The sequence below is a fragment of the Marmota monax genome, unplaced genomic scaffold (assembly GCF_021218885.2).
Source record: "Marmota monax isolate L192 unplaced genomic scaffold, Marmota_monax_Labrador192_F-V1.1 WCK01_AAM20220418_F8-fsc00090, whole genome shotgun sequence".
Classification (NCBI taxonomy): Eukaryota; Metazoa; Chordata; class Mammalia; order Rodentia; family Sciuridae; genus Marmota; species Marmota monax.
This window is the reverse complement of record NW_026695219.1, coordinates 982,768-1,007,852: the sequence shown is the minus strand read 5'-3', so window position 1 is coordinate 1,007,852 and position 25,085 is coordinate 982,768. Positions and strand designations below refer to the sequence as shown.

The 25,085-nt window shown below is 40.3% G+C and overlaps 1 protein-coding gene across 4 annotated transcripts; it reads right to left on the bottom strand.

Annotated features, from left to right (window-relative positions):
• Positions 1–1,033: 1,033 nt before the first annotated feature.
• Positions 1,034–21,728, bottom strand: LOC124085032 (phytanoyl-CoA dioxygenase, peroxisomal). 4 transcript variants are annotated; one of them, XM_046432521.2, is made up of 9 exons: positions 17,417–17,855; positions 15,004–15,062; positions 13,425–13,535; positions 11,306–11,474; positions 9,421–9,502; positions 7,903–8,084; positions 5,216–5,365; positions 3,441–3,575; positions 1,034–1,360 (listed from the first exon to the last, which is right to left on the bottom strand). In XM_046432521.2, the coding sequence occupies exons 1-9, from the start codon at positions 17,489–17,491 to the stop codon at positions 1,307–1,309; spliced, it is 1,017 nt and encodes a 338-aa protein (XP_046288477.1). In that variant the 5' UTR covers positions 17,492–17,855; the 3' UTR covers positions 1,034–1,306. The 4 variants fall into 4 exon arrangements, with proteins under 4 accessions (XP_046288477.1, XP_046288479.1, XP_046288478.1 ...); XM_046432523.2 differs by lacking the exons at positions 15,004–15,062; positions 17,417–17,855 and adding an exon at positions 21,676–21,728; XM_046432522.2 differs by lacking the exon at positions 15,004–15,062 and having other exon boundaries at positions 17,385–17,821.
• Positions 21,729–25,085: the final 3,357 nt, after the last annotated feature.

The window sequence follows — 25,085 nt, the reverse complement described above, 5'->3', positions numbered from 1 at the left end:
CACTCTGGTGTGTTCGTGTATGTACATATAAAAAGTTATGTCAGAAGAATTCCACTGTCTTTCCTATTCCTATCTCCCACCCTTCATTCACCTGTGTTTAAACTACTGAATTTCTGTTCCCTCACAACTTATTGTAAGTTAGCATCCATGTATCAGAGAATATCAATCTTTGGCTTTTGGGGGATTTGACTTAATTCACTTAGCTTGATAGTCTCCAGATCCACCCATTTACAAGTGAATATCTTCTTTATGGCCAAGTAATATTCCATTGTACATATATACCACAATTTCTTTATCCATTCATCTATTGAAGGGCACATAGGTCTGTTCCATAGCCTAGATATTATGAATTGTGCTGCTATAAATATTGAGGTGGCTATATTACTGTAGTATACTGATTTTAAAACTTTTGGATATATACCAAGGAGTGGGATAACTGGGTTAAATGGTTCCTAGTTTTTTAAGGACTCTCCATACTTCTTTCCAGAGTGGTTGCACAGACTCAACTGGTATAGAAATATGGTGCTGAATGAGCACTCTACCGCTGAGCCACAATCCCAGGCCCATTAAATGAATCCCTAATCCAAGCTCACTCCCAGTTCAGCCTAGAGTATCTTAAAATGTTTCTGGTCCTCAAAAAAGCTTAGGTTTCATTCATAAATTCTGAAGACTTTCAGTTCCCCTACTTAACAGGAAATATCTGGGAAGGTGCCCTTATCTACATTCCTTAGAAACAAAAAATATTTTTTGAAAAAATATTCTGCTTTTGAAGGAGAGTAGCTGGATTGAAGAAGTCTTGGAAGGAAGCCTGGGTCAGAGAATGAGGACCCACCTTATTTTGATCCCACAATGGCCTTGGTACGCCCTTCACCAAATGTGAATGTACTTCACATGATTCTAGTTTGAAATCTCTCATGACATTAAATGGGGAAGTGTTGGCTTTACTAGGAGAGGCATGCTCATCTCAGTGCACACTGAGTTTCAGGGAATTCATTTCTGCCGGGAAAAACAGCTAATCAATGAGAGGAACTGATTGAACATACGTAAATCATATGCCACATTTATTGATTGTAACCCCAAACCAGTCTTTCTGAAAACAGTTATATTTCATTTTACTGTTCTTACTTCCACTAAAGTAACATCACTGCACTGCAAAATTAACTCTGCAAAATGAAGTTCCCAATGCATGTGTCTTGATTTTGATACCAAGTGATAGAAAACATTACATCATCCCATATGAAAACATATTCCTTAGACTCCTTGTTTCTTTGATCTCCTTTTGAAAGAGTTATAATCAAGGACTGTTTCAAAGGGTGATTCTTTCTCCTTTCACAAGTCGGCCTCGAAACATCCAAATATCCTGGAAATAATACCAAACAGAATGAGTGTGTGGAACACATCCATTGGCCTATTCCCCACAAGAGATTTCTAGGCTCTACAAATGCTTAAAACGGAAAACAATGCTATGATTATTATATTGATTAATAAATAAACAAGCTTTGAAACTGCAATTAATTATCTTGCCAACAATTAAAACAATGCCAACTGCACGGAGTCGGTGGATCCTCAAGCTTTTGGCCTCCCTGATCACAGTAATGTACCAGGTAATGCACCAGGGAGGGTGGCTGTGATGCTCAGTCACAGCAGTTTACAACCCTTCTCTCAGCTTGTCTTTTTGTTACTTGCCTGAACCACTTTGAGGTTGCAACTCTGATGAGATCGTAGTAGTGAACATGGTGTCACGGATACTGGTTTACTTGGGTCTGGGGAGGGGGTACTGGAAATGGAACCCAGGGCCACTCTCCACTGATCTATATCCCCAGGCTTTTTATTTTCCATTTTGAGACAGGGGCTCACTAAGTTGTTGAGGCTGGCCTCACTTACAATCCTCCTGCCTCAGCCAAGCTGTGAAGTAGCTGGGATTATAGGCATGTGCCACAAGCACCCTGCTGCAATTATTAATAAAGCAATTGAGACCTTCTAATTTCTTGTTTCTTTTTTATTGCTGAGCATACAGCAAGGTATGGTGAAAAGAATGATTTCAAAATTAGGCCTGACTTGAAATCTAGCTCTGTTTCTTAGGCCAGTCTCTGGGACTCCAATTTCTCCTTTACAGCAGGTGTTCACTGCATTCTAGTAAAGAAAATCAGAAATGGCACATGGATGTGTTTTTGTTTTTTCAAATTCTTTGATTTGTAATTGGACATAATACCTTTATTTTATTTATTTATTTATTTTTATGTGGTGCTGAGGATTGAACCCAGCGCTTGCACATGCTGAGTGAGCACTCTACCGCTGAGTCTCAACCCCAGCCCCATGGAAGTGTTTTTATAAGTTAGAATTATATGAGTTTGTATTGTTATTCTATTCTATTGTTACTCTAAATATATCTGATAAGCTCTAACTTATGAGATACTAAAATAGTGGTGTTCATCCAGGACAACCTTCACAAACTTCAAATGTAATGTACATTCCAGGACCCCTCAGCTACCAAAATCCATGGGTACTCATGTCCCTGCAATAAAATAACCTTTGTTCATCCTCCCATATATTTTAAATCACCCCTAGATTACTTAGTGTACCTGGTGCAATAGAAACATGAGGTAGTTTTTAGGTAGGAAATAATGATTAGGAAAATAAATGTCTGTACATGTTCAGTATAGATGCAATTTTTTTTTCAAATATTGTTTAATATTCTGAATATTTTTCCAATATTTCACTTGGTTGAATCCCCAATCATGGAGCATTTTTAGACAAGGGACATATTGGTAGGTTCTAAAAGGAGAGGCAAGATTCTCCACCCTGGAAAGCTATTCCAAAGGTTCGCAATGGCACTGTGGCATCCCTCTGATGTGCTGAGCCTTACAACATCCTGGATGGCCCAGAGTCATCATCACTCTCAGTCTCTTGGGGGAAGGGGCATGCCTGCATTATCATTATCTCATACCAATAACATAAATAGGAAGAGCTTCTTCATTCAGGGCCTAAAATGTGTGTTTTATATAAAGTGAAGATGTTTATTTAATTCCCTGGATTGATAATTTGCCTTCTGCTCATCAGCATCATGGAATATCCACCACTTAAAAACAGACACTTTCCAAGTGATGTGTATCAATTAGGAAAGCACATGGAACACTATCTAATGCCCCCTTAGATGTATTCATCCCTGCTCCATGCACATTATGCCTCTCATAAAACTCCAGATGCACATTTACCGAAAGGAACACTGACCCCAGAACTGCTCTGTGGAGTCTGACTGGATTTCCTAATAAAAATATACTTTGCCAAGAAAGGAGGCCCGATTGAAGTCCCAAACCTTTAAGTTTGCTCCTATGCATATAGAATTCCCCTTATCCTTAATTTTAAATTAAATTAGGAATGAATTAAGCACATGAAAACAAGAAACTTCAGGCATCTTGATTTTTTTCATGCAAGTGTACCTTAAAGTTTAAGCCACTTTCAGTTCCATACAATCTGTCTGCTTTTCCCAAAAATTCTTTCTCGATATTTTCTTGAACGGTGCCCTTCACGTCAATGTAGTGGCAATTAGCGCTGGCGAAATGGCAGGAAATTGACTGTGAAGAGTGAACAATCGATAATGGAGAAAAGAACTCCATGAATGCAACAACCAAGCTAGGAGTTCCTCCTTGCAGAAAGTCAATACTTCCACCCAGAATTTGACATCTAAACTGGTAGAACACTCCATGGCATCCCAAATCTGCCTCTTTGTAGGTCAGCCTCTCCATCCTATCCCCAACTGAAGGCTAATTAAGAAATTACAAAAGATTTTTTTTACCTAGCTATACTATTTACTTTTTAAAGGTATATGTAGGACAGGGGGCATAACTACCTAAGTAACCGATCTTCACATTTTTAAGCATTTAAGTTTTCCCAATGAACATATACCTCCACGTCCTAAAAAAAGAATGTACCCCTCTGTGGTTCATCATCTTCTTAGTCATAAAGCTTAGATACCCAGTAAAATTTGGGACAGGTTATTATAGAAATGGCAATTTTTATAAAAACTTTCTGCTGTGCCCAAAATTTTGAACTTCTAAAGTGCAGATCCAACCTCAAATTTCTGTGCAAGTCCAGTGCCAAGCAGAGCCACATCAAGACCCAAGGCAAAAAGAATTGTTGTATATTCCTACATCCAAGTTGTTAGGAAATAATTATAAATATTCTTCCAGAACATTAAAATAACTGAAAAATATGGAAGTATTTCAATATTAATATTCTACAACTGACATCACTATTTGCATCTTTGTGCCTGCACCCCCATAGTTACACAACTTGAGAGTTGTTCTAGTGCAGGTATTTCTTGTCTTTTACTTAAATTTTTGGCATTGAGGACAGCATGGATGTTTTGCATTAATATTGATTTAGTAAAACACCACTTATTTTGATGGCTGAGATTTTGGTAGCCCCTTCAATTTCATCCTCAGGCAATGTTCCAACTTGTATCAACCTGTGCCAGGCCTGGTGAACCTGGTGCAAATATAAATAAATGAAGTCTGCAACCCTATACTCAGGGTTAAAACAGGGATCAGTGGGAACCAGGGAACAAATTGGGAAACCCCACTGAATCTTAAAGAAGCCTCAATAGTATGGACAACCATGTTACCTTGGGGAAAAGTGAACCGACAATACTATGAGATCTGCTGAATTTGAGAGAAGTGAGAAATCAGAGAAATTGTGAGGAATTCTGTCCATTTTAAATGTGACAAAATTATTTAATTTAAAACATGAGATTGGAAGGGGATAAATATGGCTGCATGCTAAATCTCATTTTGAGCAGCCAATTCAGAACCTTTGCTTCAGATCAATACTATTTTCCCAATAATAATATGATAAATTTTCTTCTTGTTCTAGTTACCCTGAGCAATATAAATTCCAAATGTGATTATTTGAGTATTTCAGCCATTGTTTTTGCCTCAGAAAGCAGAATCTGTGCACTGCAAGGTGAGCTACTGCTCTGAAGCAATTTCACAAATGACCAAGATTCAAGAGCAACAGGTTTAGGATCCTGAGGGCACCTGTCTTCTCACAGAGTAGAGCAAAATCAAAACAAACAAAAGCACTAAAAGGCAAATATACTTTCTGGAAAGTAAACTGGAAAAAACAATCCAGTTTAGTGAAAAGTCATAAATCTTTACATGTTACTATACAAATGACTTTCTGTTTTGAACCCATCTTTTAAAATCTGGATGCATACTTTCCGGAATCCTTGAGTTTGGTTCCGACCAGATCCATGGATGAGCAAAGGGTGAAAGAAAACGGTGTCTCCCTTCTCCATCACAAGGTGCACTCGGGCATGGTCTTTGTCATAGTCCTGGATCCCATGGTACATGCTGTTAACTCCACCCTGGAACACATAAGACAGGCACAGTCTACACTGGAGGAAGAAATCAATGCTTTGTGTATGACTTGGCAGGGACAGCAAGGGTTCTCTGACTTCTTCCAAGAGAAAGACTTTAAAATTAAAATCTTAAATTTAAAAAAAAATGCAAAAGTCTGTGATATGTCTGGGTTTTTAAACATCGTCTGCTATGAGTACAGTGTTACACACCTGTGATCCCAGCTACTTGGGAGGCTGAGGCCAGGCATCACAAGTTCAGGGTAGACTAGCAAACTTAGCCAGACTCTGTCTCAAATTAAGATTTGTATAAAGGGCAGAGGATATAGCTCAGTGGTGGAGGGCTTGCCTAGCATGTGCAAGGCTCTGAGTTTGAAACCCAGCAATGCTACAAATTAAAATCACAAGTTAATAATAAGTTCACGGGTTTTTTGACCAAATGAAAAAATGTTGAACTTTACCTACCCTTCCTCATTGAATTATAAATAATCAGATCAGTTCTGCCTCTTGTGGTGAATGCAGGTGAACACCTTTCTCTTAGGCATTTCCACCTTCAATCTTAACATCCTTGCCCCAGCCTGATATTCTCCTCACCTAGAATTTTGTTCACATCATTCTTGTATAAATCAGGGTATTTTAGAGAGGCTAATTATTCTCCCCAAACCAAGTGGAGAATGTGCTCAATTTTTCTAAGCTCAAAGGATTTATGTCATATTCAGAATAAAAAGGGAATAGTAAGTTTAAATACTGTGTTTGTTGATAACTATTTCCAAAAGTAGTCAGAACTCTAGGAAATGTGTATGTCTTTATTATAGAAACTAAAAAGAGAAGTGACTACAGTTGAAGAGCCTTTATGCTTCTGGGCAGAAGGGTCCCATTCCTCAGCTAAGAGTATCCTTTTTGGCAATTACCATTGTCATTGTGCTTCACATTGTGACTTTGACCCCCTGCCCTTCTTTCCTGGCCAAGGTGCATATTGACCCCTGCTAAGCTAAGCTGACCTTCCACTGCCACTGCTGTGAATCTCAACAGCATCTCAGACACCAGTCTGCTCCCATAGCCTTGGACGCCATTCCCTTCTGCTCAATCAGCCACAGCCTCCTTAGGATTGCACCAACCCTTGCCTGTCCCAGAACTTAACTGATGAATTTCACCATTTCCACTTTTATATTGGGATTCAGACTCAAATATTTCCACAGAACACAATCAGTAGTGCAAGAATTCGGAGAGAAAAGCCCTTGAAGCCACAGCCTTCACATCCTACAGAAACAAGACTCAGTCTCCTTGCTCACCACAGCTGCCCTTTCCATTCGGACCATCATCAGGGATTTCAGGATCTTCTGGTCTGGCATCAAAAAGGCTGAGATCTGCTCTCTGGTTTTGCTGCCTCTGAGCTCCTATACCTCCTGGGAATCATGAATCATGCCCCAGACCTGAGATCATGTTCTTGAAGAATGGATAGGACCTCATCATTCATGGATGCAGAAGCACATAGTAGCTCCCCAGCATCAATATTTGAATGGATAAACCAAACATTGTTCAGCCATGCCACGGAATACTACTCAGGAATGGAAAGGAACAAGCTATTGAGACATGAGTCAGGTTTCATGAGCCTCTAAATACCTATGCTGTGCAACAGCAATTACTCAAAAAAAAGTATATGCCACTTAATTAGACTTTACACGACATTTTATAAAATGCAAATTAAAAAATAGGAACAGAAAGCAGGTGAGTTCTTACCTGAGGCAGGAGGTAGAAAATACCCTCTTGATTGTGATACCAGGTACATGTGTGTCAAAATGATTAAATTATACACTGAAAATATGTGCCATCTATATGACAAAACCCCATATTATTAGAAATTACAAGCTCTTGCTGCTTCCTAAAAAGGGAACAACCCCATTTTCTTCATGTAACCTCCAAGTGTTAAAGTGCTTTTTAATCCTGTCCTAGCATACCTTTCCAGGCTCTCCTCCCTCTCCTACTTCCTAAAATGTGCCTCTACCCCCAGCCCATCAGAACTGGGATAACCTTCAATCTTTCCTACTCCACAGTCAGATCTGCGCTTGTCAATAACTCTGATTCCTCCAAGGAGCCTTTTTGCGATAGAAAATCTACCTTGTCCTTTAAGGCTCAGCTCAGTCACCACCTCCCACCCCTGAGCCTCTGCTGGTCCTCACAGGGACAAGGAGTCAATTCCTCCCTCCCTTCCTCTACTCTGAGAGCCTCAGTCAGTGGGCACTTCACACACACCAGAGTTGAAGGGTTGATGTCTGACCTCTGCCATCAGGCCTCGCCATCTCAGATCCTAGGCCCCTCCAGATCCAGGTCCCCAAACTAGCTGGCTTTCACACATATGATGAAAGAAAAATATAATGAATATTTGATCTTATGTCCTTGAACTCCCCCGGATCCTAATTGCAAATTTCAGGACAGTGCTTTGCTGAGAAAGGAAAGCAGTCTCATTTCTAAGCTTTTTGCACCTGATGTAAAATTACAACAGTGAAAGAGATTCTGATCCAGACTCAGTGGTCAGACAGACCTACCTCCCACTGGGGGTAGTCATGCGGCATCAGGGGAAGTTTGTGGGTGCCTGGGAGGACAGCCAGACAGCCGTTCTTCCGGTCAATGTGCTCCATGGCGGTCCAAGCACACACAATGCGATTGCTGGGCCTGAAGGGGAAATAGTACAGATCCTGGTGCAAAGGGTGCCGGGAAGTCTTCTTGCCTGAAATGAGCCTGCTGTCAAAAAGAGCTTGAGCCTCACAATTCTTATTTTTATTGTGTTATGTGTCTGTGTGTCTGTGTGGTGCTGGGGATTGAACCCAGGGCCTTGTGCATGCAAGGCAAGCACTCTACCAACTGGGCTATATCCCCAGTCCCACAATTCTTATTCTTTGCCTGAATAAATAACACACTGACCTTCCCTTGCAAAAAAAAACAACTACTGTGTGGTTTCCATTATGGAAAATCAGTCCCAAGAGAACAGAACCAAACAAAAATATCAGTCAACATGGGGCTTGGAATCTATACTTTCTTCTGGGTTTCTGGTTGCTGGGTGCTTACTCTCTTTTCTAGGGAGCTGGATATACTTCATCATCTCTGTTGTGCTTTATTCCTTTGTCACTCTGAATTTGGTACAGAGCTAGTAGGCAGTAGGAATTAAAAACAAAAAAAGCTGGATCAACTAAATTGAAGATAATGTTACAGAGTAAAATTTGAGGTCCGCTTCAAAGTGGCTGATGCCAAAAACAGTTCCCTTAGAGGCCTTAATTCACAGGCATCCTGTGTACGGTCAGTATCCAGTCAGATTCATTGACCACAGGTACATTTTCCCCAGTTTGAGCTTAGAACTTGGTTCCCAAACCACTTCATCTCCCCAGGCAGGACATCCATGGAGGAAGACATTTAGTAACCCTGCACTTCAGACCTATCACATAAAAATCACCCAGCTCTCAGAAGGAACTAAAAGTAGAAAAGAATAAAGCCATTAATGGCTGATTTCTCTTTCTGTTACAGAAAAATCTCTCCATGTGGTCTGAGAGACACCTGCAGTAGAATCTCTGGGGACGGGTATTAAAAGGCAGACACCTGGGATCAACTTCAGAATCGGTGTCTCTCTGAGGACTTAGATCTAGGTTTGGCAAGCACAAGGCACCACAAGGGCTTGAATGTGACTTGTAGTAACAGCTTTCATCTTGTTACTAATAATGATATCTTCAGATCAGGAATGCAGAATCCGTGTGATCCTGGTTAAGAATGGTGGGTGAAAATCAGAGATGTTGAACAGAAGGAGTCTATGATATAAGAACAGTCACATATCTTAAACTGCCACTTCAGACAGCCAGTCATTTGAAAATTTAGCAATAAAGTATCTGAAATATTATCACATACTCCAAAATTGATATAACATGAACTCTTTTAAGACTTAAATAAAAGCACTCAAATTCACTCAACCAAAGTTTGACAGTTACACACTTGACTGGAACAACAACTTTACATATTTTAATTACACCATCTTTTTTTATTTTCTTGCCTCTCTTTAACAAGTAAGAGCCCTTTACCAGTATCTGGAGGTTTGTTTATCAGCATTGCATGCATCGCCATGATATTGGGTCCAGTGAAGCACTCCACATACTTCAGAATCTAAGAAAAGAAAGAAGAAGAAAAACAACCTCATGGGAAATCAGAAGTATAGGCAAGGGGCATAAAGTGTCCACACAAGAATCAAAATGACAACAGTATAAACATCAACTGGTATTTTGCAATCTTGCCAAGCATGTATACCTCAGAATTGGAAACCATTCTAAATTTCCAACACTACAAATTAAATATGACTTTTTGAGCATGCCTGGAGAATAATCCAACGAGTGTAGTCATTCTCTCAACAACTCTTCCCTCAGGTTCATGAACCAAGCAGAGTAATGGCCAGAGGGGAACCAAGAGTGAACAAGAAAAGAAGGTCCCTGTCCCCATGGAGTTTCAGTCCCTTGAGAAGAAAGGAAAGTAGGGAATCTGAACGTCATGGATGACAGTGCTTCATCCACCATGAGATAGTTCTGGCTTCTAGTGCTATCTATGATCCACCTGCAGACTTCCATTCCCATCACAGCATGGGAGGTGGGAACTATCCCATCACAGCATGGGATGGCTGGGGGCCATTTTCCCTGGCCTTCTCTCCAGGGTGCGGGGTGGGACATCACAGGTGATTTATTCTGTGCTATCTGTCCTCAGGAGTAAAACTGTCTAATAACATCTGGTTATGATTCTCCATGAGTGCTATATGGAAAGTCTCTTTCAAACCCATTTTAAACAAGTGGTTAGGAAAACATGGTGCTAAAAGGTGGGAGCGTACAAATACATTTGAGGATTCAGGAACTAATTTCAGAAGAATGCACAAAGAGCTCACAGCAAACAGAACTTCAGTAGAAAGAATCTGCTTCTCATGTTGTGCCTTCTGCACTGCTTAGATTTTATTTATTTATATATATATATATATATATAAAATATTTATATATATATAAAATATATATATTATATACATACATATAATACCCTTAAAGAAGAATAATTTCAAAAACAAAAACAAACCCTAATTTAGGCCAAGCCTTGTGACATATGCCTGTTATTCCAGCTCCTCCGGAGGCTAAGGCAGGAAAATCAAGGCTAGCCTCAAACACAGCATGACTCTTTCTCAAAACAAAGAGTAAAGAAGGTTAGAAGTATAGTTCAGCGATAAAGTGCCCCAGAGTTCAATCCATAGTACCACAAATAAATAAAATTAAATAAAAACTAATTTAAGAGTTGGGGTTGTAGCTTAGTGGTAGAGTGCTTGCCTAACACATGTGAGGCCCTGGGTTCTATCCACAGTACCACATAAAGATAGATAAATAAAATAAAGGTATTGTATCCATTTACAACTACAAATTTAAAAAAAAACTAATTTGAATTTAAAAGCAAATTCATTCCATCAACCCGATTTATGAAACAAATAGAAAAGTCAATACATTTACAAATACATCCTCACAATTTTACCCCTGTTGATATTGAGTCTTGGAACAGCTGTTCCTCTTTAACACAAAATTCCTATCTTTCTTAACAAAAGATAATTAGCACACTCCACAGCAGTGTTTCACTGTCTTGGTGCTACTGCTATCTTGGTTGGGATAATTCTTGGGGGAGAAGGCATCATAGGATGTCAGACCCCATTACCAACATCCTTGGTCCCTACCCACTAGAAGCCACTAGTGCACCCACTATGAGGTTATCATCACCAGGAAGTCTTCACACATTGCCAGTATCCACTGGGAGGCAAAATCACCTCCATCTGAGAGCCACAATGCTAGCACCATGAGTAGAAGGGGATTAAATCCAGGACAACCAGTGGATCTTGGGGCAGACCTCCAGGCTGGCTATGAAGGAGAAACCAAAACAAGAGCAGTCTCTAACCTCTGGGAGAGTGCAGAATCTAAAGAGCTCCTTATCTTCCTGAAAATCTTGGATCTTCGAGATTATTTTCTCACTTGGACTATATTCTGATTTCGCAATGGACACATCTCTCATTATCATCAGTCCTACTGGTTTCGACTCCTGTCTGCAGATCTTTTCAAATTCAACCCTAGAAAATTAAATATACAAACAATGTCATGACCTCTGCTCTAAGCCCCTGGTTGACCCTGTGCAAATAGCTGCAGATTCAGGAGCAGTTTCTACCAAGTCAGCCCTCAGGCCTAGTGAGGCAGGGAGGAGGAAATGGCCAACTCAGAAATCGTGGTCTCCTAACTGAAATCCACTGCCAGAATGATAATATTGCTTTGTTTAACACACCAGTAGGGAAACATTTTCATGATTACATTGTAATAATATAAGGTGAACATCCCTTATCTGAAATACTTAGAACTAGAATATTTCAGATTTCAGGTATTTTTTGGTTTGGGGAATATTGACATGTACATAATGAGCTGATTGTGATAGAGCATGCCTGTTATCCCAGAGATGAGGCTGCAGGATAGTAAATTTGAGACCAGTCTATTCAATTTCAAGACTGTCTCAAAATTAAATATACAAAGGACTGGGAATGGAACTTCATGGTAAAGTTTTCTTGGGTTCAATCCCAAGCACTAAAAACAATAATAACTTTCTTTTTTTTTTTTTTTTTTTTTGGTACCGGAGATTGAACTGAGGGGCACTCGCCCACTGAGCCACATCCCCAGGTCTATTTTGTATTTTATTTAGAGACAAGTCTCGCTAAGTTGCTTAGCGCATCGCCATTGCTGAGGCTGCCTTTGAACTCAGGATCCTCCTGCTTCAGCCTCCCAAGCCACTGGGATTACAGGTGTGTGCCACCTCGCCTGGCTGAAAATAATAATCTTAATGACAAAAATAATAATGAGATGTCCTGGAGATGACACCTAAGTCTCATCCCCAAATTACTTCATGCTTCCCGTATACCTTATACACATAGCTTAACGATTTTATTTATATATATATATATATATATATATATATATATATATATATATATATATAAAATATTTATATATATATAAAATATATATATTATATACATACATATAATACCCTTAAAGAAGAATAATTTCAAAAACAAAAACAAACCCTAATTTAGGCCAAGCCTTGTGACATATGCCTGTTATTCCAGCTCCTGGTAATAACGGTAATTTTATACAATGTTTTTAGTGTATCTGTTTTGTGGCCAAGACCATCACATGGGTCAGGCATGGAATTTTCCCCTTATGACATCATCTTGGTGCTCAATGATTCGTATATCAAATTTTCTGATAAGTGATGCTTGGCTTATAATAGCAAATACTCCTATAGCACCTACCTTATACCAGGCATTGTTCACAGTGCTCTCCATATATTTTACCTTATTTTGTCCCAATAGTAATGCCAGATCAGTGCTATTACTATGCCCATTTTACAGAGGAATACACACAGGTATGGAAAACTTAGTTCATACTCTTTGGTCCAATACTTCTAGTTGTAGGTCTTTAAGAAAATGACCTTAAAATGTCTGTGGGACACACCATGTTAAGTGGTAAAGCTGAGATTAAGGCCAGAAATTCTGGCTCCAGAGCCCATGCTTCTAAACACATCCCAACAAACCACATCACTCAAAAATACCTGAACATGCAGAGGCTAATCTAACATGTACTCCCATCACATACATGACATACATATTTTATGAATTTTTATTCTTCTATTACAATTATACCTAATAGTAGAATCCATTGTGATATATTCACACTTACACAGAGTATCAGTTGGTCAGTTTCATTCCCCAGCACCTCTCCTTTTCTTCCCCTCTTCCATCCCGTGGACCCCTTTCCTATACTCTACTGATCTCCCTTCTGTTTTCATAAGACCTCTTTTTACCCCCTTGTTTCTCTCTGGTTTCCACTTATGAAAGGAAACAATGACCCTTGACTTTCTGAATCTTACTTACTGCACTTAACATGATGTCCTCCAGTTCCACCCATTTCCCTGCAAATGACATAACTGACATAAAACACTTTTGTGTGTAAAATAAGCAAGAGTATTACTGCACCTAAAGCGTTGAATATCAGCATCAGATACTAGATTTTTAATAACAAGAAATCCATTTTCTTCATAAAATTTTCTCTGTTCCAGGCTTAGCACATTATTATCCAAAGTATACCTACAGGAGAAAAAGGCACCAAATTAGTACAAATTTTATATTACAACCTAACATTATGTACCAAGAACCCAAGAAATCTTTGATCCAATACTTCTAGTGTAGGTCTTTAAGAAAATGATCTTAAAATGTTTGAAAAACTTCAGGTCCAAAATATTAACAATGGTCACAAAATGTACAGTAATGGAAGAAAAATTAATGACTGACATATCTACTTGATGGAGCATTAAAACTGAAGGACACAAGAGTGTGGAAAATTCAAATGATAATAAAATGATTACAATGACATAGACATGACACTATTTGTGAAAAGATGACTGCTGAGACACACACCAAAAAAAAGTAAAAAACATTTTGCCAAACAGTGATTATCTTTGAATACTAGAATTTTGGGTGATTTTTTAAAACAATTCCCTCTATTTCTCTGATTTTGAACTTTTTGTAGAGTGCACATATATGGTTTTCAGTTGGGGAACTAATCCAATAAATTTTATATTTTCAACTTAATACATTCTCAGAAGTAATCAAAGTAAACAAAAGCCAAATGAGAGTTCAACAAACAAGCGAATACAAATCATCTGTCTCTTAAGATAGAATTTGGACTATAACAATATTTATGAGGGTCCAGGCCTTTCCTTTAAAGGTGATTGAAGATAATAAACCTGAGTGAACACAGTGGTGTGGGCTTGTAATCTCAGAGATTCAAGAGACTGAAGGAGGAGGACGACAAGTTCTAAGCCAGCCGCAGCAATTAAGGGAGGCCCTAAGCATCTTAGTCACTGTCTCAAAATAAAAAATCAAAAGGACTGGGGAGGCAGTTCAGTAGTATACCACCATAGGTTTAATCAACATACACACTCAGAAAAAGATAGTAAACCTGCCAGGTGTGGTAGTACACACTTCTATAATTCCAGCTACTCAGGAAGCTGAGGCAGGAAGATTGCCTGAGCCTTGGGGTACAAAACAACCTGGGCAACATAGCAAGAGCCACAACTCAAAAATATTAAAAAGAGGAGGAGGGGGGGAGGGGGAGGAGGAAGAGGAGGAAGAAGAGGAGGAGGAGGAAGAAGAGGAGGAGGAGGAAGAGGAGGAGAAAGAAAGAAAAAGAAAAAGAAGGATACGAAGAAAAAGTAGAAAAAAATGTATATTGTAAACCAAAAAATTAGCTAATATTTCAGTTTAACTTAACTACAAACTAATTTAACTGTGATAACTCGTGGTTCCATTTTCAAAACTCAGATTATACATTTTCTGGTATTTTTCCTTCTTTCTGAATTTAAGAATAAATATAGAAAATTAAAGTCAAAGTCTTCAAAGGCATTCACAATTCTACTAATTAGAACAATCCTGGAAATAGAGAATGTGTATAATAAATTTTAATCAGGCAACATGTTATATTGTATATCATATCCAAGCTAACACTGGAAAAGCATTTATAGTAAGGAAACCAATTAAAATTACATCTACTTACTGGAATTGCTGAGGATGAGAACTGGCAGGGGCAATAGGCCCTGAAGTGGGGGAAGCTACCTAACCAGCGAATTAAGGCGAACAAAGTAAAATTTGGGAGTCAAACTTGTCAAGAAACAACTACCTTCTCTGGGGTGGTTCTCACAGGAAAGGAGTTCCCTAAACGCACCAGGTGCTCAGGTTTCCCACATCACCCTGACAGGTACACACTGCTGCTTTAAGTCCTTTCATTTATATCACTTTGTCTCATTGTCACAATAATCTGAGGAGGTGGTGAGAATATCAGGAGCTTTATAGTCATATGCAAATGAATGGAAAACACTCAAAAGTTTACAAATGATTTAACTGGTAGAATAATGAGTTACATGTTTTTAATTTCCCATTTCAACTTACCTTCTTTAAACACACACACACACACACACACACGCACGCACGACATGTTTTACTTCAAGAATGATTAGTCCTTATTCCAAAATATACCATTCTAAGAAACAATGAAAGCTGGAGAAAAATTGCCACAAGTCTTTAAGAAGTCTAAGACTAAAGGAAACATTCACTATAAATCTTGGTCAGTGTTGTCCAAGATCATAGCGACCAGGCACCTCTGGCTATTTAAGCTGAAACTAATTGAATGTTAAAATGCAGTCCCTCACCTGCACTCATCCTAATTTGACTGATTTCAGTGGCTCAATAGCCACATGTGGCTGGGGCTACTATATTGCACAATCCAGGCATGAAATATTTCATCATCACTGAAAGCCAAACTTAACAATGCTGATATGGAAAAAAAAAAAAAAAAAACATCAAAAAACTAATCTCTAAGCTCAGCTATAGCAGGGTCAGAAAATCCAATTAAAAATATATACATATATTAAGAGGGTTGGGATTTAGCTTAGTGGTAGAACACTTGCCTAACATGCACCACACCTTGGGTTCCATCCCCAGAATGACAGAGAGGAAAAACAAAGCAATGAGAGGCTGAACCAAGAAATCCCAATTATACTCCTAAATATATCCAGTCCCAGTGTATCACAACTCTCAGTATTTAGCCTGCATCAGAAATAGAACATATAGGAGACCTCAGGGCAACACCTCTAGATTCTGATTCTGCAGTCTGAGCTGAATTGAGCCTTAGAATTTGCATTCCCCACCCCTCCTGGGATGAAACCCAGGGCCCTGCAGTACTAGGCAAGCCCTCTACAACTGAATTAAACCCACTGAGCTACACCTGCACAGCAAAAGTCCTTTTCTAACAAGTTCTTCTGACAAATTCCCAGGGAACGCAGATGCCACTGGTCCATGGACCACACTATGACAAACACTGGTATAGTTAAATAGTTCAAATTTTTAATCTCTTCTATTCTCTGTTTCTCACTGTAAAATGAGCTGACATCCTCTCCTGGAGTCTCTTTACCACTTTACCGTCCTATGGACAAAGTTTAAAATGGCAATGTTCTTCCATGTTGCTGCTTGGAAACCCACTGGGAAGAGAAACACTGAAAGTCCAAGACACAGCTATTAGACTCAACCTTAGGAGAGATGTCAGGATGTTAACAAAAAGCAGAAGAGAGGCTACTGGCTTAAAGAAAAACTCCAGGCAGTTCCTACAGAGCTTCCCAAAGCACTCTCTGAATGAGAAGGCTTAAACTGAGCAGGCAAAAGTAGTTCAAGAAACCGATTTGAATTGTGGATCCTATTCACACTACCACATTTCTGGGTCTGTTCCTCCCCTACAAGCCTGGCACACACATCCTGGCTGGCATTCACTTCTGAAGACTCAAGGACAACCCAGGCACTGGATTCTAAGTCCTTTTCCCGACACCAGTGCAGACTCTTCCAGGGTCCCCAGGTCACCAGAGGCTGCCATAGAGCACAGAGCTCCACTAGCAAGGGGAGCAACCTGAAGCACAGGCTGAGAGAGGGTTCCACCATTCTAGTGGCTTGTCCTCTAAGTCCCTTCCAGTCAGCTCTATGCTTCTGTGTGATTGTCCTGGGGCATTTCTTGGTCTCCAGATATTCCCTCGCAGAGGTCATGCACACTAAGTGCAGAAAACGACAAAGCAGCTGACTCTGGCAAGGCCTCTTTTGGGACCCACCGCCGGCCCTAAGAAGGACCAGAAAGGTGGAGCGAAGCGATAGCTGCCACGGAAACCAGGACAGTCCTGTACCCAATCGCCAGGAAAGAAGTCTTTGAGGGGGTGGGGGCCACCAAAGCATAGAGATCCAGCCTCCACCCCGTTCCCGGGCGCCTGTTTGAGATGTAATCTTTGCAGGGATAGCAGCGCGGAGGGCCGAAAAGGGCAAGCGAAGTGTCCCTCCTGCGCCCTGGAGGCCACCACCTAGGCCCAGGCCTCCCCCAAGGACTAGGCTGCTGTGCTCCACCTGGAGGGAGCCCAGTCCAGCCCAAAGGATACCACGGCCACGGCCGATGGACGGCCGAGGTGCCCCAGAACAATCCGCAGGCGAGCTGAGGCGCGCTGCTGCTCCATGGCTGCTGCAAGGACACTCACCACAGGGTCGGGCTCCACTTCATTTCCGGGCCGCCCGCCTCCTGGCGAGAGAGGGAAGGCGCAGCGGTCCCACGCGACTCCCGGGGCTCCGCCTCCCGGGCCCGGGGGAGAGACTCCCAGGGCCCCCGGGTCAGCTGGGATTGCCAGGATTGCAAGTTCCTGGCACCTGGGCTCCTTCTTCTCCTGCGCGCTGTTTCTAATCCACAGGACCCTCGCTGGCGGACCAGAGCAAGGCTCTTAACTTCATAGCTTCAGTCCATCACCAACCAACCATCCTCGCAACTCTTCTCTCCACTGCTAAAATCCAAAGGTTTATCCCTAAAAATCGATCGTGCTGTTCAAAAGAGATTTAATTTAGTGCGAATCCAGCCCAAAATATTAGTTTGGCTGCCCCCCCCCCTTAAATGTATTAAATAAATGGCTTCCAGAAAATTGTGATAAAGTCTAGCAAAATTTGAATTTTTTTTTACAGAACTAAAAGTTCTTTTGTAAGATCTCTTTGTAACATCTTGTTGTAAGACCTGCAGATGATTGGCATTGCATCTGCTCTCTCCTTCCCCTCATTTTCTCATTGGTTCTTTAGCATGGAGTTACTTCCAGAATGTTGTTCCTTGTAAACTTACTATCATGTCTTTAATGGAGTCTTTATATAATTTGGTGACAGTGCCATAGTACACCATGACCATCAGCCCATCAGATATTATCTGTTTCTTCAGAGGGAACAACAGCCACTGGAAAATGGCCTACCCTTTGGCCTTCTCCTTTGGGTTCTTTATGCCTTTCCCATGACATTCCTCACCTGTGTTCCCAGAGTCTAGAGTCCTGCTCACAGAAGGAAATAAAATAAATTTTGAAATTCCAATGAAATACAGAGAAAGGACTGGGGATGTGGCTCAGTGATTAAGTGCCCCTGAATTCAACACACCACCACCCCCTCCCCCTGGGGGGAAAAAAAAAAAGAACTTCCATATTATCTAGCAATTTCATTTCTGGAATTGAAAGCCAAAAGATACTACAAGAATGGAAAGCAGGTTCTCATTCATGTTCACAGCCGCACTGTTCACAATCACTGAAAGGAGGAAAGCAACACACAATGGAGAAGTCAATGAGCAGGGGTCCATATAGACATACCATGGAATATTATTCAGTTTTTAAAAGGATGGACGTTCTGACACATGCCATAGTATGGAAGAACCTAGGACACTGTGCTAAGTGAAATAACCTGTCAGGAAAAGACACATACTTTGTGTCTGAGTGTCCCTAAAGTAACCAAATTCATAGAACCAGGAGGTAGAATGTGGTGGCCCTGGCTAGGGGAAATGGGAAAGGAGAATTTGCATTGACTGGGGCTGATGTGTCAGTTCAGTAAATTGAAAAGAGTTCAGTCAATGGATGGTGACAATGGCCGCACAGCAGTGTGAATGTACTTAATGTCACTGATCTACTCACTTAAAAATGGCTAAGATGGCCAGGTGTGGGAGCACATACTTTTAAACCCAGTGACTGGAGAGGCAGAAGCAGGAGGATTGCAAGTTCCAGGTCAGCCTGGGCAATTTAGTGAGACCATGTCTCGAAATAAAAAATACAAATGGCCTAGGATGTTGCTAAATTGTAGAGTACTGGTTCAACCTCCAGTGATGAAAACACACAAACAAAACGATAAGATGGCTAATTAGATATTTTATCTCAATTTTATGTATAAAAAAGAACACAGGAGTAAAGGGAAGAAGCTCCAAGCACATTTATGTGAGCAAAGGCCTCTGACTTTCCTCAAGTCTGAGTCCCAAGATTCTTAGAAGAAAGTTATGGTTTTATTTTGTGCTTTGAGCATAAGTTTTTGGATTACTGTCTGGTGAAATGAACAGGCCAGGACACATCTCCTCCCACTGAGCAGCCAGGCTTCTCCTCATTCTGCCACGGCATTCCTGTCCCATCTCTTCATGTTCCAGCAGAGGTTTGCTCCCACCCTTCACAAGGAGGGTGCACATGGGTGAAAAACAGCCCTAGTCATCCTGCTGTCATTCCCCTTCCCACTACAGAGTGGGTGCCTACAAATTGCTATGTGAACTAATGGATAGAAGGGACACAGATGAGATGAGAAATGCATGTTCCTGACAGAAGAGTTGGCTTCCACTCACAGATGCACACGGGGAATGATAAAGTGTGCTCTTTGCCCTGGTGAAGTTTGGTTTGTCAATAGCAGTTGAGTAGGATGTCTGCACATGTGGTTGTAATCATAACAACTGAGGAGGCCCAGGCAGGAGGAACAAATTATGCTGCAACTAGTTGAAAGTTTATTCTAGATCAAAGCAGTGCCCTCTGCATGCTGTTTGCACTGGCATTCCTTATTTACATTTTAGTTCCTACCATTCTAGAACCAGTTTTCTTAGGCCCTCTTAATGATTCTCTTGCCTTCACTCCTTTGCATATGTGGCTAAGAAAATAACAAATGTGGAAACACAAGACGTAGGAAAACCTGTGCTGAGCAGAATGACAGGAAAGGCACTAGGCTGTTTCTTTCTTAATGAAGTCTTCACTAGAATTTTTAAAATAAGGGCTATATCTCCTTGCTGCCCTCAAGTGGTATAAAAAATACAATGCTATATTGGAATTAATCCCCAGTCCAGGCTCACTCCCGATTCAGGCTAAAGTATCTTAAAATGTCCCTGTTCCTCGAAACAGCTTAGGTTTCATTCATAAATGCTAAAGGCTTTCAATTACCCTGCTTAATAGGAAATACAGGGGAAGTTATTCTTGTCTACATTCCTTAGAAACAAAGGAAAAGATATTGTGTTTTTGAAGGAGAGTTGCTGGGTTGAAGAAGTCATTAAGTTCATTGCACTGCAAAATTAACTCTACCCAATAAAGTGTGCTATGTTCTTTCTCAAGATAATTTCAGCTTTCATATAACTTGCCACTGCAGTGATAACTTATTCCAAATTTGACTGGGTAACAAACTTTTATGACTAAGATGATGAACCACAGGGTGGTACATTTCTTTTTAGGATTTGGAGATATACACTCATTGAGAAAACTTAAGCTTAACAATGTCAAGATCTGTTACTTAGGTACTTATGCCCCCTGTCCTATATATACCTTAAAAAAGTAAATATCACAGCTAGTTAAATTTCCTTTTTTGTAATTTCTTAATTAGGATTTAGCTGAGGGGCTGGAGGGAGAGGATGACCTACAAAGAGACAGATTTAGGATGCCATGGAGGGGCCTGGCAGTTTGTAAATCAAAGTCTGGTTGGGTGCAGTATTGCACGCCTATGATTAATATTTCCATTAGGCAATCCAGTCAGATTCCAGAGAGCAATTCCACCTGGTTTTTTGCTCACTCATTGCTTGTTCATATTCTGCCATGATGTCAATGGACAAAGGACTCAGCCCATGGATTTCATTTGATCTTGCTAATACTGTCCTTCAGTTCTTCCAGTCTCTTGATTCATATGTATTGTGCATCTACTATACAATCAGGATTTATTCGAAATCCTGGGTATATATCTATGAACAAAGCACACTTCTCAATCAGAAGTGACATTTAGGGGTCAACACATTGATATTATTACCCAGCTTGTTTCCTGCTGAAGATAAGGCTGAGGTTACTTAGTTCTCCTTTTTCCAGACCCAAAAAAAAAAAAAAAAAAAAAAAGTATAAACAGTTCTAAGCGGAAAAACGATAGCTAAAACTCACCTTCTTTGTCATGACTTAGTTATTTTAAGGCGATCACACCTGTCAAAAGGACCTTCTACTTCGTACCAAATTTCAAACTTCTGGAGTACAGATTACATTTCTTGTGCAGGCTCCAATGTCATGCACAACCATAGCAGGCAAAGGAAAAGGAAAAGTGTGCACTTTTACAACCATGTAAAAATGGTAAGTATTTTTCCAGAACACATAATCATTGAAAATATAGAAAAATTGCTAAGTTAACATGCTATTTTAGTATTTCAGCCACGGGGCTGTGCGCTACAAGGTGAGACACTCTGAAGCAATTTCACAATGACCGAGATTTAAAAGTAACTGATTTAGAATCCTAGGGGTACCTGACTTCTGACTGAGTAGAGCAAAAAAAAAGCACAAGGAAGGCAAATATACTTCCTGGTAAGTAAATTGGATAAAACAGTCTAGTGAAAAGTTGTAAATCTTTTACATGTTACCTTTTACATGTACCTATGATTTTCTCTTTCGAACCCATTCATCTTTCAAAACTGGAACAACGTGGATGCATACTTTCTGGAATCCTTGAGTTTGGTTCCAATCAGATCCATGGATGAGCAATGGGTGAAAGAAAACAGCATCTCCCTTCTCCATCACAAGGTGCACTCAGGCATGGTCTTGGTCATAGTCCTGGATCCCATGGGACATGGGGTTAACTCCACCCTGGAACACATAAGACAGGCACAGTCAGTCTATAGTGGAGGAAGAAACCAATGCTTTGTGTATGACTTGGCAGGGACAGCAAGGGTTCTCTGACTTCTACCAAGAGAAAGAGTTTCTTAAATTAAAACTAATGAAAAAGTCTGTCATATGTCTGGGTTTTGAACATCACATCCTGCAGGTACAGTGGTACACACCTGTGATCCCAGCTACTTGGGAGGCTGAGACCAGGCATCACAAGTTCAGGGCAGCCTAAGCAAACTTACCAATACCCCATCTGAAATTAAGATTTTTACAAAAGAATGGAGATGTAGCCTAGTGGTGGAGGATTTGCCTAGGATGTGTGTTGGAGTAACTTTCAGTCTCAGCTATCAGCTATGAGCAGCTCAGAAGTGCCTAAAATATCCACGTTCCTTTAGGCCTGAAACCACATCCTCAGCACTTGTGGTTAGCGTTGCCAAACTACCAGGCCAGGAAACCAAGAGTCAGAGGCTTCAGGGCATGAAACCCCAGACTCAGTAAGGGCCAAAGACCCTTCCAGATTGCTTTCTACCACGACAGCAATATTTACAGTTTCCTAACAATGCGGTTACATTAGGCAGAAGATGATTGACTTATGGATATTGTCTTGCTTATATATGAGTGACAGGCACTCCCCACAAGAACCTTATAACAGTTGTGTGCATTTCAGAAATAAACTGAGCTACTGGACGATGACCTGACACATATGCCTTTCTGCAGCACTAAGCCCTGATGAATCCAAATTTAAAAGTTTAGAGTAAAAAGGGTTATTTTAAGTTTAACTTTGGGGGATATATACCCCTTTCCAATTCCCTCTTTTTGCTTTAATAAGTACATTTTAATAGTTTGATGAGCTCTTTCAACTATGCCTTGTCCCTTTGGATTGTATGGGTTTCCTGTTATATGAGTAAACCTCACAAGTTTTATCCTATTCCTAAATTAAAAAGCACTGACCTGCACCTGTAAAATACAACCACATCAAACACCATGGAAAATCATTCCCAAGAGAACAGCACCAAACAAAAATAGCAGTCAACAGGGGCTTATACTTTCTTCTGAGTTACTAGTGCTGGGAGCTTACACTCTTTCCTAGTAAATTGCATATACCCCATCATCCCTGTTGTGTCTTTTTCCTTTGTCACTCTGGATTTGGAACAGAGCTAGCTAGTATGCAGTAAGGATTAAAAACAAACAAAAAAAAATGTTGGATGAATTAAGTTGAAGAGAATGTTATAGAGTCAAAATTGAGGTCCCCTTCAAAGTGGCTGATGCCCAAAACAGCTTCCTTATAGGTCTTACTTTACAGAGCAGTAGGTGTTCTGTGTATCATCAGTGACCAGTCAGAACCACTGACCATACAGTCATTTTCCCCAGCTTTGCTCTTGGAACTTGATTCCCAGACTACCTCATATCACCCATGGAGGAAGACATTTAGTGACACTGGGCTTTACTCCTATCCCATAAACTTTTCCCAGCTGTCAGAAGGAATAAAGAATAGAAAAGAATAAAGTCCTTTCATGGCTGATTTCTGCTGCTGGTATAAAAAAAAAAAAATCTCTTAGTGAGGTCAGAGAGCCACCTGTAGTAAAATCTCTGGGGATGAGTACCAAAATGCATGCACCTGGGATCTACTTCAGACTCAGTGTGTCTGTGAGGATTTAGAATCTAGTTTTTGGCAAGCACAAAGCAATATGAGGACTTGAGTGTGACTTGTAGTAACTACTTTCATTCTGTTAGTAATAATGATGGCTTCAGATCAGGAACACAGATTTTTTGATATCCTAAGAATGGCTGATGAAGATCAGAGATGTTGAATAGAATGAGTCTAAGATATAAGAACAGTCACAATTGTTAAACTGCTTTTTTGGGGAGCAGGTGATCTGAAAATTTAGCAATAACCCTAAAATCAACATCTAAAGTCATTATTTCATTTAGATTTGATATAACATCAGCTATTAAGACTTATACAAAAGCATGCACATTCAGTCCCCACAGTTTGAAAGTTGCACACATGACCAGGATAGAATATCAACTTTACCTATGTTAATTAAACAATCTTTTTTCTTGCCTCTCTTTAACAAATAAAAGCCTTTTACCAGTATCTGGAGGTTTGTTTATCAGCATTGTGTGCATGGCCATAATATTGGGTCCAGTGAAGCACTCCACATACTTCAGACTCTAAGAAAATTGAGAAGAAAGTTGGGGATTTCATTAGAAATCAGAAGTAAAGGCAAGTGGTGAAAGTGCCACCATCCACACAGAAATCAAAATCGTAATGGTGTGAAAACTAATTGGTATTTCACAATACTGCCAACAAAGCATGAAAACCTTGTATTTGGAAATCATTCTAAATCTCCAGCACTCCGAACTCAATGGGATGTTTTTGAGCATAATTGAAGTATAACCTTTTTATTTTGCCTTACCAGAAAGATAAGAGTATCTAGGAGGTATCAACTACCCAGGATCAGCTCTTCTACTAACCAAAGCCACCGAGGGTGGCCCAGGCAGAAGGCAGTGTCTCCCTCCTCCTTGGAGACCCTGCATAAGAAGGGCCATGACTTTGTGCTGTCACCAGTAGCTCAATAGAAAGCAGAACCCTAGCTCAGAGGACCTTGCCCATTTTCTCAACAAATTCTTCCCTAAGGTCCACGAACCAAGCAGAGTAAAGGCCAGTAAGGGGCCAAAGAATGAATAAGAAAAGGAGGTCCCTGTCCCCATGGATTTTAAGTCTCCTGAGAAGAAAGGAAAGTAGGAAATCTGAACATCACGGATGGTAGTGCTTCATCCACCATGAGATGGTTCCGGCTTCAAGTGATTCTGTGATCCACCTGCAGACTTCCATTCCCATCACAGCACTGGGGTGGGAAGCACTGATGGTCAGGAACCATTTCCCTGGGCCTCTACTCCAGGGTGCTGGGCAGTATATCACAAGTGATTTATCTGTGAAGTCTGTCTCCAGGAGTCAAACACTCTGACAGCATCTGATTATGATTTTCCATAATGCTATACAGAAAGTCTGAGGCTGGATAGAGAGATCTGCTTGGGTATTTTTAGAAATATGAATTACTATTAATTATAATATAATTTGTTTAAAAAAACATTTTAAGCCAGACATAGTGATGCATGCCTTTTATCCCAGCTGCTTTAGAGCCTGAGGCAGGAAAAATCC

Bases quoted from the DNA above. Each gene is read 5' to 3' on its own strand.
- LOC124085032 (XM_046432521.2), bottom strand. From the start codon at position 17,491: ATGGAGCAGCAGCGCGCCTCAGCTCGCCTGCGGATTGTTCTGGGGCAC. The intron at 5,366-7,902 runs GTAGGTCTGTCT...TATGTGTTCCAG, and splicing joins ATGACTACCCCCAGTGGGAG to GGTGGAGTTAACAGCATGTA. The intron at 3,576-5,215 runs GTATGCATCCAG...CACTCTTCACAG, and splicing joins AAACTCAAGGATTCCGGAAA to TCAATTTCCTGCCATTTCGC.